At 48.1% G+C, this 14,486-nt stretch overlaps 1 protein-coding gene across 1 annotated transcript in view; it reads right to left on the bottom strand.

Moving 5' to 3' along the window:
• The window catches only part of UBE2F (ubiquitin conjugating enzyme E2 F (putative)), a 51,703-nt gene extending 37,458 nt beyond the window's left edge, over nucleotides 1-14,245 (bottom strand). Inside the window, exons 1-3 of the mRNA XM_003798235.3 lie at nucleotides 14,074-14,245; nucleotides 10,039-10,172; nucleotides 170-199 (exon numbers count right to left, since the gene is read on the bottom strand). Of these exons, the coding sequence (XP_003798283.1) occupies nucleotides 170-199; nucleotides 10,039-10,156 (148 nt within the window). The 5' untranslated portion in view covers nucleotides 10,157-10,172; nucleotides 14,074-14,245. The remainder of the gene's footprint in view (nucleotides 1-169; nucleotides 200-10,038; nucleotides 10,173-14,073) is intronic.
• Nucleotides 14,246-14,486: the final 241 nt, after the last annotated feature.

The following is a 14,486-nucleotide window of genomic DNA, read 5'->3' as shown; positions in this document are numbered from 1 at the left end:
AAAAAAAAAAAAAAAAAAAACACGTCTGTCTTTTGCACAAAATTAAAGTTCATTCCTGACTTATATGAAAAATAGGCTCTCTGCTAAGCCAAGTTATTAAAACACAGAAAGCATACTTTATGCAGTTAGTTTACAGTACTTAATGTTTGATTGGGGAGGCTATACTTACAAGGTAAATTAGCTTCAAGTTCTGCAACCTCTGTAGAAACAAAGAAATTATTGTTAATATTAGTCAATTACTTCACAAAATTACCAGTTCTAAATCGACAATTTCTTCTAGAACACAGAAAAAAAAAATAAATTGAAATCTGGTCTAATGTTTATTTATTATTTTTTTTGGCCAAGGCTGGGTTTGAACCCGCCACCTCCGGTATATGGGGCCAGCGCCCTACTCCTCTGAGCTACAGGTACTGCCCTGTTCTTCTTTTTTTTTTTTATTAATTGAATGGTAACTATGTACATTAATCGCCCTGTTCTAAAGTTTAGACTTCAAGTGACTTAGTAGCTTTTAGATAAACAAAGTGACTTGTAGCATGCCAACACATGTAAATGTCCTTGAAAATTAACATTAATATGAATGAAAATAATTTTAAGTCAACACAGAAGTTATTTACAGTCATTATAGTGTTTCTGAAACTGTTCTCCCAAGTAGACCAACTCCCCTCAAAATGTGATTTATGTACCTGTGTCTATGTCTTTTCCTAGACCTATTTTCAAGTTGCCTCCTTGTAGCTACAGGCCTTGGTCCGAGGCCTCTCTCCTGGGGCCTCAGACATCCAATTTCTCTTCTTTCACTTATTTGTCTTTTGCGCCCAGCACCCTTCTGTAGGACAAAGCTGCAAACCTCCACAAGCCTGCTATTAAAGATCACAGACCTGTCTTTTCCTCTAAGATCTGGTATAAGACAAAATACCCACTCCCACCACTTCTAATCAACACAATACTGGAAGTCTTAGCAAGAGTAATCAGACATCTAAAAAGAAATAAAAGCCATATAAATAAGAAAGGAAGTAAAATTATCCCAGTTTGCAGGTGACATGTTCATAGGATAACTCCACAGAAAACTATTAGAACTAATAAATGAATTCAGTGAAGTTGTAGGATAAAAAAATCAACATACAAAAATCATCTGTTCTATGTACTAACAATAAACTATCCAAAAAAGAAATCAAGAAAACAATTCCATTTACAATAGCATCAAAAAAATAAAATGCTTCAGAATAAACTAAGGAAACAAATTATCTATACACTGGAAATTGTAAAAACTGATGAAAGAAATGGAAGACACAAACAGAAAGATATACCATGTTCATGGATTGGAAGAATTAATATTGTTATAATGTCCATACTACCGAATGCAATCTGCATAATCAATGTAATCCCTACCAAAATTCCGTTGGCATTTCACACAGAAATAGGAAAAAAAAGCTGAAATCTGTCTGGAATCACAAAAGACCCCAAATAGCTGAAGCAACTTAAGAAAGAAGAACAGGTGGCACCTGTGGCTCAAGGAGTAGGGTGCCAGCCCCATATATCAGAGGTGGTGGGTTCAAACCCAGCCCTGGCCAAAAACTGTAAAAAAAAGAAAGAAGAACAAAGTTGAGAAGGCATCATACTTTCTGACTTCAAAATAGATTACAAGCTATAGAATCAAAACAGTATGTTATTGGCATGAAAAAAGATACACAGCCCAATGGAACAGAACAGAGAGCCCAGAAATAAACTCAAGCACAGTCAACTAATTTATGACAAGGGCACCCAAAAAACACCATGGAGAAAGAATTGCTTCTTCAATAAATGGTGCTGGGAAAAATGGATGTCAACACACAAAGGAATTAAACTGACCTTTTAATCTTACACCATACACAAAAATCAACTCAAAATAAATTAAAGATTTAAACCTAAGACGTGAAATTGTAAAACTTCTAGAAGAAAACATAGGAAATAAGCTCCCTGAAATTGGCTTTGCCAAAGATTTTTTGGATATCAAACCAAAAGCTCAGGCAAGAAAAGCAAAAATAAACAAGTGGAATTATATCAAATAACAAGCTTCTGTACAGCAAAGAAATAAATTGGCAAAATGAATAGGTAACCTATGAATTGGGAAGAAATATTTGCAAATCATGTATCTGATAAGGGATTATACCTAAAATATATAAGGAAATCACAGGATCATATCTAAAATATATAAGGAATTCACATACTCAACAGCAAAAAACCGTAAATAATCCAATTAAAAAGGGGTAAAGGAGCTGAACAGACATTTCTCCTGAGAAGAAATAAAAATGGCCAGCAGCTCTATGAAGAGGTATTTGACATCACCAATCATCAGGGAAATACAAATCAAAATCACAACAACATAGTACCTCACACATAGGATGGCTATGAAAAAGAGAGCTAACAAATGTTGGTGAGACTGTGAAAAAGGGAAACCTCTGCACGTTGATGGTGGGAACGTGAACTGGTACAGCCATTATGGGAAACAGTATTGAGATTCCTCAAAACATTAAAGATACCATAAGACCCAATAATCACACTTCTCGGTATACACCCAGAGGAAATGAAATCAGTACATGGAAGAGAAATATCTGCACCACCACCACCACCACCACCACCACCCCCCACCCCCGTGTTCATTGCAACATTATTAACATAAGCGAAATATGGAAACAACCTAAGTGTCCTCAACTGGAAACAGTTGAGAATAAAAAAATTATGGTCTATGCAATATATGTAATGAAACATAATTTAGCCTTTAAACAAGAGGAAGGGATGGTAGAGGTCAGAATGCCCACAAACCTGGCAGAGTAGGAAGGCTGGCTGAGGGCTCTACTCCAAAGCTTAGCATTCAAAAGACCCACAGGCCTCCCATCCCAGCTCTTTTTTTTAAGTGCCGGGCACATGGGTAGAGGCAGGTGGCTCACTAGTGCACTAACTCTGGGGCACCCAGGAAGTGGAATAGGACAGAAGAGGAGTCAGGGAGAGGAAGGGGGCCCAGGGCCACTCCCTCATGGGCCTAGGGCCCCACGTGCCATGTTCTAGCAGGGCACGAGGTCTCAGGCTGAGACAAAAAGCACATCCCTTAGAAGGGCTGGATGTGGGAGAAGAGGAGGAACAGTTCATTGTCTTCTTTCTGTGACTGGAAATGGAACAAGCTCTATGACTGAACACAAGCCTGGGAGTCCATCTTGGCAGTCTTGTGTGATAGTGCAAACATTAAAAAATAATTCACTTAGCCAGGAAGCTGAGGCAGGAGGACCACTTGAGCCCAGGAGTTTGAGGCTGCACTGAACTATGATGAGGTCACCGCACTGCAGCCTGGGTGACAGAATGAGATACTATCTCAAAAGAAAAAAAGAACTTAAATTCTAAGAGGAGTGTAACATGTACATTGGTGTTCAATAATGTACACTCAGGAAACGGGAATGAAGCTAAGGAGAGCCTGGGGCCAGCCTACAGATGATGCCTACCACAGTCGGGTCCTTGCAGGCTTCTCATCTGAAAGCTCGTGAGGCAAGGAAATACAATCCCGAGGCACAGAATTTCAGTAAAGAGGGTTGGCATTTTGGTTCAGCCCAGTGCAGAATATAAGATCAGCCAGACACTCATATGCTGTGCTCCTCTTAGGGAACTATTACAAACGACAAGTTTTTCTGCGCTTCGATTGATGGCAAATAACTCACTAACACAACACATAAGAAGACTAGGACTGGCTCGGTGCCTGTGGCTCAAGCGGCTAAGGCGCCAGCCACATACACCTAAGGTGGCGGGTTCGAATCCAGACCGGGCCCGCCAAACAACAATGATGGCTGCAACCAAAAATAGCCAGGCATTGTGGTGGGCGCCTGTGGTCCCAGCTACTTGGGAGGCAGAGGCAGGAAACTCACTTGAGCCCAGGAGTTGGAGGTTGCTATGAGCTGTGATGCCACAGCACTCTACCCAGGGGGACAGCTTGAGGCTCTGTCAAAAAAAAAAAAAAAAAAAAAAAAGAAGACTAGGACCAAAAATACAAGCCAACTGCTTTGAAAGCTTGGAGGCCTGTTGGCAAAGCCACAGCCCTTCCCTGCGTACCCTTACCACCTGAAGGACACTACCCCACCTGCGAGGTATATTACAGCCATTTTTAAACTGCTGAAGTCTCACCTGTTCCAACCTGCTAACACCTCTACCTCTGAGTGGCCTAGCATTTCTGGGAGAAACCTGGCACCTTGCGTAATCCCATGGCTACACAACTTCCTTCTGAGAAATGAGATTCTTTTCCTTTCCAACTAAAGCTCAAACCACAGGGCCCACTTGAAGTATTACTGCACTGAGTATTAGATTGCAAAATCCACCCAATCGCCACATCGCCCCCACAGAGCACATACCTCTGCCTGCCCAGGGGCCCACATAACAGGGCTCTCTAGCTAGTTCTTCGCTGCCAGCCCCAACCCTGGGTACTCTTCCTGGGGGCTCTGTACAGCCTGCTCCAGCCCTTCAAGCTCAGCACCTTACACTGGGCTGGGCACACATGGGATGCTGGGGAAATGTGGGCACATACGTACACCTGCCTGCAGGGTGGCAGCGCCCCTGCTGTGAGCACCCTCTGAAACAATGATAGAGCCTTACTCCTCACACAGGTGGGGTATAAGGAGACATTCCAAGGCGCTGTGGACTGAATTTGTGCCAATTCCCTAAATTCATATGTTGAATCCCTAGTCCCCAGTGTCATGGTATTTGGAGGTGGGGACTTTCAGAGGTAATTAGGTTCAGATGAGGTCATGGGGGTAGGGCTCCCATGATGGGATCAGTGCCCTTATTATAATAAAAGAGAGAGAAACTGGAGCTCCTCATCCATCCTTGGTGTGAAGACACATGAGGAAGAGGCTGTCTGCAGCAGCAGAAAAGTTACCAGGAACTTGATGTTAGGCTTCCAGCCTCTGGAACTGTGAGAAATAAATCTATTGTTTAAGCCACGCAGTCTATGGTACTTTGTATGGAAGCCTATGCTGACTAAGACAAAGGCCAGTCACACAGAGACCGAACTCATGGCAAGAGTCAGCGCCAAGCCCTATCAGACAACCCGGGCAGAGACAGCAGCTACTTCTCGGAACACCTGACAACTGCCCCAGAAAATTCTCCAACTAGAGCTTGACCTCTTAGTTTCTCATCTGTCTTTATGCATTAAAATCCCACCTTCTGTACTCCCTGAGTCCACCTGCATCACCCTAATCTGGGAGACACTTGAACCCACACAGGGTCTGGCTCCTCCAGAGCAAACACTGCTATGGCTGAGCCCCACAGTGTGCAGTGCAGACTCTGAGTGCTCATAACCCCCTCCATACTCTGGGGAGCAAGTTATAACCCTGAAAAATTGCCAAATCCCCTGGGGAGAGCCTGACATCACTGACAAGGCCCCAAGGCCTCATGCTACTTACTTTGAAGGTCAGGCCAGGTGATGTCAACTTCAGCCCTTAGCAATGGCTTCCCTAGGTCCTTCCCACCCAACAGAGATATGCGGTACACCCGAGGGGGGCTGCCAAGTCTCCCAGGCAGCTTTACTGCTACCTCCAAAAAGAGCACGTAGGGTCAGCCTGTGGCCAACCTTCTCCCCTCCACATCAGCAGACTCTTCCTCTCTGGGCCACTGCTCTAGTTTTACAAAATGTGTTATAGCAGGTAACATCCCAGCTTCATGAGCTGCAATCTGTGGCAGGCCAAACCTAGAGCCCACCTGCCACAGTTTGGGCCGGAGAGAGCAGTTCCGGAGAACACAAAATGGTTCTCTGTCTGCACTTCCTCCAGGACCACATTGGAAAGGGGATGTGTGTCAAGAGGTGGTATAGGAAGGTGGGGGCCCCTACCCAAGACCAGCCTGCTCAGACGGGCACAGAAGCCCCCACAGAGGGAGGCCCTACACCTGAGACCTGAAGTGGGCAACCAGCTCGTACCCTGCAGGGTAGGCTCAGAGCATGGGGCCTAGAGCTGTGCACACCATGGCTGAGAGGACAGGTCAGCAGGCACCAGGGCGCAGGGCTAACGGGGACAAGGGCTGCACAGAGTCAACCCCTCTAGTTCCCTTGATTCCAGATCCACACATTTAACAAAGACTAACATAGGCAAAGGTTCCTGCCAACTGTCCAGAGCTCCTTGAGGTCTTTGGGGGTCGTTAACAGGAGACTGGTGCCAAAATACTTGCTGGGTGAATGCATGAAAGAGCAGGATTCAGAGAAGCTTTCAGCTATGAGATGGAAACAGGCCCTGACTTTGGACAAAGAAGGAAGCAACAAGTCCTGCCCTGAGGGGCACTTCTGGGGGTGAGGAGGACCGCCAGACTCAGAACCTGATGGGACTGAGGTGACACAGGGCCGCAGGGAATGCCAACAACACTGGCGATGGCCCCCACTTAGCCCCACCCCAAGTGGGGGCCGATGGTGAACCCACAGACCTACCGTTGTCCCCTCAGCAACCCCAGCTTCCAAGAGTCAGGCCAGACACCAGCCCAGAAACCTTCGTTCTACACCCTCTGAGAACTGCTTCCCCCAGCATCTCTGCAGCTCCAGCCCAGAGGGTGCCTTCAGAGCTGGCTGGGGGTGCTGACCAGCCCCCAACCCCAACAAGTGCCTGAGGGGCACGTGTGCCACAGAGTGGACGCCCCCCTCCCGGCCACTCCAGGGCAGGCCAAGCATTTCTAGGGACCTGGAGTTGAGCAGAGAGAGCTGACTCCAGCCTCCCATCACCCTTCAGAGCTGGTCTACTATCCCAAGAGAAGGAAGTTGTATGTGGCCACAACTGGCCTCCTTTAGCTCAGCCCTGCTGCTATGTGCACAAACCCAGAGCCTGGATCACATAGGGGTAGCCCGACAATGGTACTGCTGTGAGGCAGCACCCACATCCCCTCTCAGCTGGGCTGTGGGCAGCTGGCTGGCAGCAATCAGACCTTTCAGGGATTTTATGAATGCACAGACCCCTAGCCCAGGCCACACCCCTCCCAGGACAGCCCCATCTGCCTGATGGGTCAGAGAAGGAAGGACAGCTCTGAAGGCTGGCCCTGCTCTGGAGCAGAGGCTGTCATGGGGCCGTCCTTGAAGCCTGAGTGTCCCTCTGTCTGCTCCTGCCTCCCTCATCTCCCCCCATGGGGGTCCTTCCCATGGATACTCCTTATTAACGATCCTGCATGACAAATTCCCCAGGTTCCCTTCTGGGTACCCAGCCTATGGCATTAAGTCCCAAAGACACATGCACAGAATTCCCAACAACCTATGGATCCTCATGGATAACACCCTCACCTGAGCCCAAGCCGCAGTAAGGATGACGATTCTGACTGGAGGAATCTTGATGAACAAAAACACCACTGCTCACCAAGTTCCCAAAGGGGGTTTTGGATCCCCATCATTATTACCCTCACCTAGTGCCTTGCCACGCTCTCCACCATGGCACTGCCTCTACCATTATGGTCCAGGGATGGAAGGCTACCACATCCAGACTCCAAAAGGGTCAAGCTAAGCAAAGGAACACTGTGGAACAGGCCAGCACCATTTACCCATCACAGCGTTCTGGACATACTTTGTGTTTACAGCCTCTCTTTACCCACCCACACTTCTCTTTCCCCAACTTCCCCCCAAGCCATTTACTACTCAGCCCTCCCAGCCTGGCCCAGGGGCCCCCAAGGCAGATGGTGGGAACAGGCCTCCAGAGGGGTACTACACTGACCTCTACTGCCACTAATTGCAAATGCTCTGGGCCCCTGAAGCTAGACAAGCACCAGTGCCCCCATAGGACAGAAATGGTGGCCTCAGGAGTTGGCTGTGCACCTTCAAAGAACCTTAACTGGGCCCAGATGTCAGCCCAGCTCCTGTCTTTGGCGCTAGCAGGGAGTCCAGCCTGGTGTGCCACAGTGGGCTTCCCTAAGCTCTGTCAGGCCCTGGAGCCAGTGGGGGTGGGGGGGAAATCCCTGAGCAGGGCAGGTATGGAGGAGACTCAGTTTCCTTGAGCTCTCTCTGTTGTGGTCTTGCACTTTGGTTCTACTCCTTGAGTTTCTGCTTGTTGAGGGAGCTCCTCCAGAGCCTACCCTCCTCTAGACTATGGATTTGGCCATCTTGCAGCAATAAAGCTGTAACCTGGGCATGTTTCTGAGTCTCAGTTCTTCATTGGTAAAATGTAGCACTCACCTGGAAGGCTTTGCAAAAGTCAAACAAGAATTACCCCATAAAGTGCCTACTACGGTTTGAACGGGTCCAAAATTCATGTTGAAGCTTAATGGCCACTGTGGTAATAGAGGTGGGACCTTTCGAGAAGTGATTAAGGCACAAGGGCTCTGTCCTCATAGATGGGATTTGTGCCTTATGAAAGGGTTGGAGGGAACTAGCGTAGGCCCTTTCTGCCTTTCTCTCTCTTCCGTCCTGCAAGGACACAGCATTCAAACCCTCCAAAGGATGTAGCAACATGGTACCATCTTGGAAGCGAACAGCAGCCCTCACCAGACACAATCCTGCTGGCACCCTAATCTTGGACTTCCCAGCTTCTCAAACAGTGGTTCTCAACCTTCCTAATGCTGCGGCTCTTTAATACAGTTCCTGTGGGTCGCAACCCATAGGTTTGGAACAGCTGCTCTAGAAGCATGAGAAATAAAGTTCTGTTGTTTATAAACTGCCCAGTGTGTGGTGTAAGTGGTCAGTGTTAACCACGATGATGACTGGGTGAGGAAAATGGGACAGTCTAGCTGCTAGCCCCTCCCTGCTCCTCCTCAGCTGACACCTGGCCTTTTCCACCTTAACTCCCTAGGCACTAAAACACTCTCCACTACAAGTACCACAATATTTCCCATACCCCTTTATCTGCCTTGCTTAGCACCTGGCTTCTGCTACAGGTGTAATCCTTAAATCCAGAATCTGAGAAAGAGACTCAAGTCCCATTAGGCCCACCCACGTGAGGTGCTCCAGCCCTCACCCCACCCTCGGACCCTTCAGCACTGTAACAGACTCTAAGGTTAAGTCTAGTGTTCTCCCAGATTTGGTAGGTAAAACCAAAACATAAAAAATGATGCTAACTCCACTTTTAACCAATCACGCATCAGGCTGGATAACCCAAAGCTAAGTCAAAATTGAGGGGCGAAGGGAGAACAAGAGAAAAACAGTCTGTTAAGTCTCCAGAAACGCCGGGCCTTCCTATTCCCATTCCTTCCCTGTTCAGCAGTGATCTGTGTGTGGGAAAGCCCAGTGCATCTGCTTCTCCCACTGGACTCTTTCGGGACGTGCACATGAAGCCAGCAGTACTGGATACACAAGATAGCAGGCCACCCTCACATACGACTCAGCCCTCCTTTGCTTTCTAACTGCTGTACATGTAAGAAACGTAAATACTTGTTAAAAATAAGGTGAAAGTACTGCAAATTATAAGGTCCTTAAAGGATGCAATTGTTTCTTCATCTTGAAACAATTTCCTCACAACCATAGGAAACTGCCTGTGCACCTAAAAATTATACACATTTGCTCTATAAACAAATGTAAAGTTTACACACAAACTACACATACTCTCACATATTTTATCAACCCTTTTTCAAAGACAAAGTCTTCTCTCACCAACACAGATGGCAGAAGTGACTGCAGCTTTAGAACACTATTTATGTTATCAATTTACGAAGAAAACTAATTTTGCACAAGACTCACCATAAGCTCTGTCCTGAATAAAAAGGAAAGCATCCTGAGATTATGGATTTCTGTCCCTTTATAGACAGAAACTGGCCCTGAGAGTCAGGGAGAGAGGAAGACAATGGCAGCCCTGAAACCAGCCTCAGGACTCCCAACACCTTATTCTCTCTGATAATCGGAGGATAGATCCAAAGAATATTCCAAGTGTGTAAGATAACCAACCACACATTCTAAAACCACCTCTCTGCCATTAGCATTTCCATATCATCTGTATGACGCAAAGTCCTTCCACTGCAAGTGATAAGCAATTAAGCTTTTTAATCTTTTCTAACAGGTATTTCTATTCAGCAATAAGCTGCTTTTTATTCCAAAAGAGCCTCCAAACTCTAGCTCACGTGGATAACCATTACCTTTAACAAGCAACTTGTCTCTCACAGAAACCCTCCGAGTGGAGTCGGATGCTGTGGCTGATGTCCGGGACCCTTTGAGACCATCATCGCGCTTCAGTTTGCTTGCCAGCGTTAGCATTACTGCTGCCTTTACCCTGAGAGACAGGAAAGAAAGTGGGGTAAGGACAGTGTCTCTACACAATGGCTAGACACTGAAGAAAATGTACAAGTGTCTTTTATTCTTATCTATAATCTAGTTATGAAAAAGTTTTGCACACAGTAAAACTGGATTCCTTCATAATGAATTTGGCTAAGCTGTACCCCATCTTCTATAAATCTAACATCTTAAAGTATGAATTAAAATTTTAAAAAGTAGAGTCACATCGAACATCATTGGGTACCAGACTTGGGATGTGGTTGTGACAAAGCTTCCGGGAACACACGGTCTGGGGGCCCCAACAATTCTCCACCAGTTTGCCCTCACCAGTGGGTGCCACATGTTCCCACTGGTAAGTCTGCCCTTCCTGCTGCAGGGGATCACCACCCATGTGTGCCCCCAGGACATGAACTGAGGGAGCATCAGCCTCTTGTAGAGGGGATCACAAAGCTTTGCTCCCCTTCCTCCTCTCGTAAGCACCTCCCCGTTATTCATGTTGTGTTTCATTTATTTGTTTGACAACATCAAGACCAAGTTATAACTGATGCCCTGAACTAGAGCTTCTTCACTGGCTGCTTCCCATCCGTCTGTCTGCAGGTGGTCCCAATGGAAAGCTCACTGGGAAAAACCATAAAGTCCGGAACACAAGTGATGCCCCGACCAAATCGGGGAGGTGCGGAAGAAATGCTACCTTTTTAAAAAAGATTTTATTTTTTAAAGACAATTTTTAGTTTACAGGAAAATTAAGAGGGCAGAGATGTCCCATATAACCTCCATCCCTACATGCATAGCCTTCCCCATTATCAATACCCCCACCAGAGGCTGAACCTACATTAACACATTATCATCTAAAGGCCATAGTTCACACTAGGATGGCACTCATTTTATTTTTTTATGTTTTTACCATCCACTATACAAACAAGAAAGAATGCCACCAATTTTATTAGGTATAAAGAATCTGCCTTCTATTCCTCCTATTACTTACTTTACCATGGTCAGAGATGTACTCTGGAACTACTTTTGATTAAGGACAAAAAATAGTCACTAGTTTAATATTTGAAGAATTTCCTTTGTTGCTTTCATATCATTTTCATCCTGATCATTTGCAACAGAAAATGATTTTAAAATTCTGTATGAAAAGCTTGACCTAAGCACAGAAATTTTAATTTGAGGTTTAGAGCCTTAAACTTAAAATCAAAATAGAATACTCCTCTTCTCATTGATATTTAAACCATTTTAACCCATGTAAATTTTAGAAGATCACATTCAATGTCATGTCATGACACAACAGAAAATGAAATCTGACATCTATAGGGGATACATTCAGGATGGTGATCTTGTCAGGAATTCATCAAGCAGATCCGGACCACAGAGCAGCCTTTGCCTCCTTGGCCAAGTCCACTGCCACGAGCCCAGACTTGAGCACAGCAGTCCCGCCATGTCAGTCAGGGTTGCCTGATGATGGGCCAAGATATGCGTCTATTTAATTGGGGGTCAGCTAGAAGCACTGGATGTTTTATGCAAGGACCGCCAGGTTTTATCCTCAGGTTAACCTCAGCAATGTAAATAGGGCAAAAAGTTAATAATCAGATAAAAGCACAAGTATGTAGTTAATAAATGAGTTCTATACCCAAGGAAAGTCCCTAGGAAAGTGAAAATGAAGAACGGTGTCACAGAAAATCAAGCCAGGCCCACACCCAGCTCCCTGAGGACTTGCCCTGAAGAAAGAGTGCTCTGGCAAGAATGCTCACACAAAGAAAGGGTCAACACCAAGACACCCTTCTCTTCTTGCCACAACAGCTGAGGCTGTGCTTTATGCTGCCGTACCCCCACGGTCCTCTGTAGGCAGAGGGTGCCCCACACCCCACTCCACTGAAAGAGTAATTTCCTGGCTTGCTATCTCCAACAAGTCTGTGGCCCTTAATAAAACACTCTGGGCACTGACTGCTCAGGATATAAAACAATATAACACTGGTGTTCTCTTTTCCACAGAAAATAATACAAAATGTACTTTCCTAACATTCTAGGAAATCTAAGTGTATTCTCTGTTTCTCTATCATCTGTATCATAATCACATACCACCTCAGGGATAAACCAAAGGTCTAAGTTGGAAATGTTTCCACAGCTAGTAAATTAAATCCATGCAAAAGGATTCAAACTAAAGTTATTATTCAAACTGTCAAGAGGCTTGCTGAATACCTGCAGTTGCTTCAGAATTCTCTTTTCCTTGTCCAATATGCCTCACCTCTTGAAGATTTGGTTTAAAACTAAACTTCTCCTTTATTGTAAATTATACTCTGACTAAGGCAGCATTTTGGTAACAGATGAGCTGTTCTGATTAGCACAGCTTAGTCTCCAAATTCCACAAGTTGTAATTGGCTCAGTTCCTCCTCTGGAGGCTTTCAGATGGTCCAAAGAAGAGATTCTTGTGTGTCACTTACTAGTGTCACCAGCAAGTGATATTTACTCATCGTCACTCTTGTACAGAGTGGAAAACCAGGCCATGTCACCTGTGCAGGGTCATCAGGCCATCAGGCCAGTCAGCTCAAGGTGAGAAGAACTCCTTATTTACCACTCTTCCTGCATGAAGAGTCCCAATCCAAACACAAAAGGAGGAACTGCAGGTCATTAGGGGACATTTAATTTCCCCAGGCAAAGAGGCCCATATCAGGACATATAAAAGTCCACACCCCACTCCTCTACAACACGTCAGGGGCCGGTGACCTCCCAGCTGGCACAGGAGTCCCCCTGGTGGGCCGACCATCTTTGGAACCCAGCCCCCTTTATTTTCATCAGTAAACCTGCCCCCTCCTGCATTGCCTACTACCTGAATGCAGGTGTGTCTAGATGAGGGACGTTAAGCCCCACATCCCCTTACCTGGTGGTGAGTTCCCCAGCCAGGAAACCTCTGCACCAGGCAGGCCAGTCTCCCCATTGTTCCTCAACAGCACCTTGCTCATTTCCAGAAGCTTCTGTTCAATCTGATAGCCAAGTCTGGAATGCCCTCCTTCCCCTTCATCATCTATTCCTTCCTTAAAAAGAGATTCCGACGTAGATTCCAGCGTCCCTTCCTCCAAGAAGCCTTCTCTGGCTACTCCAACCCATCCCGAGCCCGCTTCCCGAGGGAGGAAACGCAGGAGGGGCCGGGAGGGGCGGGCCCAGTCCCCGCCTGTGACAGATGAGGAAACCGAGTCCAGGGCGGGGCACATTACACGTACACCAGGAGTCTACAGTCTGGGCTCGGATTACCAATTGTTCCACGATGCCCTCCCCTTCTTGTCTCCTCGGCCGCCGTAAAATTCCCAAACTAGCCCAGCGGCCCCAAACTGCAGGGAGCGCCCACACCTACGGTCCGCTGCAGGGACGCGGACGAGGCGGGAGTGGTCGCCCCTGCTCCCCGTCCCCGCTCCCGACGGCCTAGCGCGACTCCTAAAGCAGCCAGGAGTCCAAGTCCCGCTTCCTCGGCCACGTCCGGGCCGGTGACCTTGGCCCGGAGCTCGACGCCCCGCTTCCTCAGTACAATGCAGGCGGAGGCTCCTGCGACGCGAGGCGTGAACGCCGCCAGGTCTGTGCCGCGCTCGGCACCGGGCCGGCACACGCCAGGTGCTCGGTGCGGGCTGTCCCGCGTCGCCACGATCAGTCGCGGTCCCGCGACGCCAGCGCCCCGGTCGCCCGCACTGCCCCGGCCCGCGGCCCCTTGCCACTCACGCTACCGGGCCTCGCGTCTCGGCGCCGCGCCCGCCCGCCCGGCGCCGGTGTGAGGAGCCCGCGGGCCTGAGGCGGCGGCCCCGCGGCGGCCCGCGCCCTCCGGCCCGGCCCGCAGGCCCGCTAGTGCACCGGCGCAACCGGAGCCCGCAGCGGCCCCTCGCCCGCCCCAGAGCCGCGTGATCGCTCCTCACCTGGGCACCCGCAGACAGGCGAGGCGGGCCCGGCGCCCAACACCATGCCCGGCCCGGGCGGCAGCGGCGAGACGCGGCCCCTCACAGCCGCACCGGCTCCGGGCGGCGGGACCGGAAGTGGCGGGGCGGGGACACGGCCGCTCTTGCCTGCAGCGGCCCAGACAGCGGCGGGCGCTTTAAAAAAAAAATTCAAAGCCAGGAAGAACTTTATTTAGAACCTGACGAGCGAACAGAGGCGTGCGCGGGCCGGTCTGGGCTGGGCAGCTGGCCGCTTGAACTTCATTCATTGGCAGAGGACGCGGCCGGGGGGCGGGTGCAGATTTCGTAGCTCCCTCTGGTTGGACAGTGGCGGCCTGGGGCGGGGCCTACGGCTTCGTGCCGGAGCTAGAATGGCCCAGCGCCAGAGTCCCGAT

This window comes from Otolemur garnettii, unplaced genomic scaffold (assembly GCF_000181295.1).
Source record: "Otolemur garnettii isolate 467f Iridium unplaced genomic scaffold, OtoGar3 scaffold00133, whole genome shotgun sequence".
NCBI classification, from domain to species: domain Eukaryota; kingdom Metazoa; phylum Chordata; class Mammalia; order Primates; family Galagidae; genus Otolemur; species Otolemur garnettii.
The sequence above is the reverse complement of the archived record's forward strand: the minus strand, read 5'-3'. Positions and strand labels throughout refer to the sequence as shown.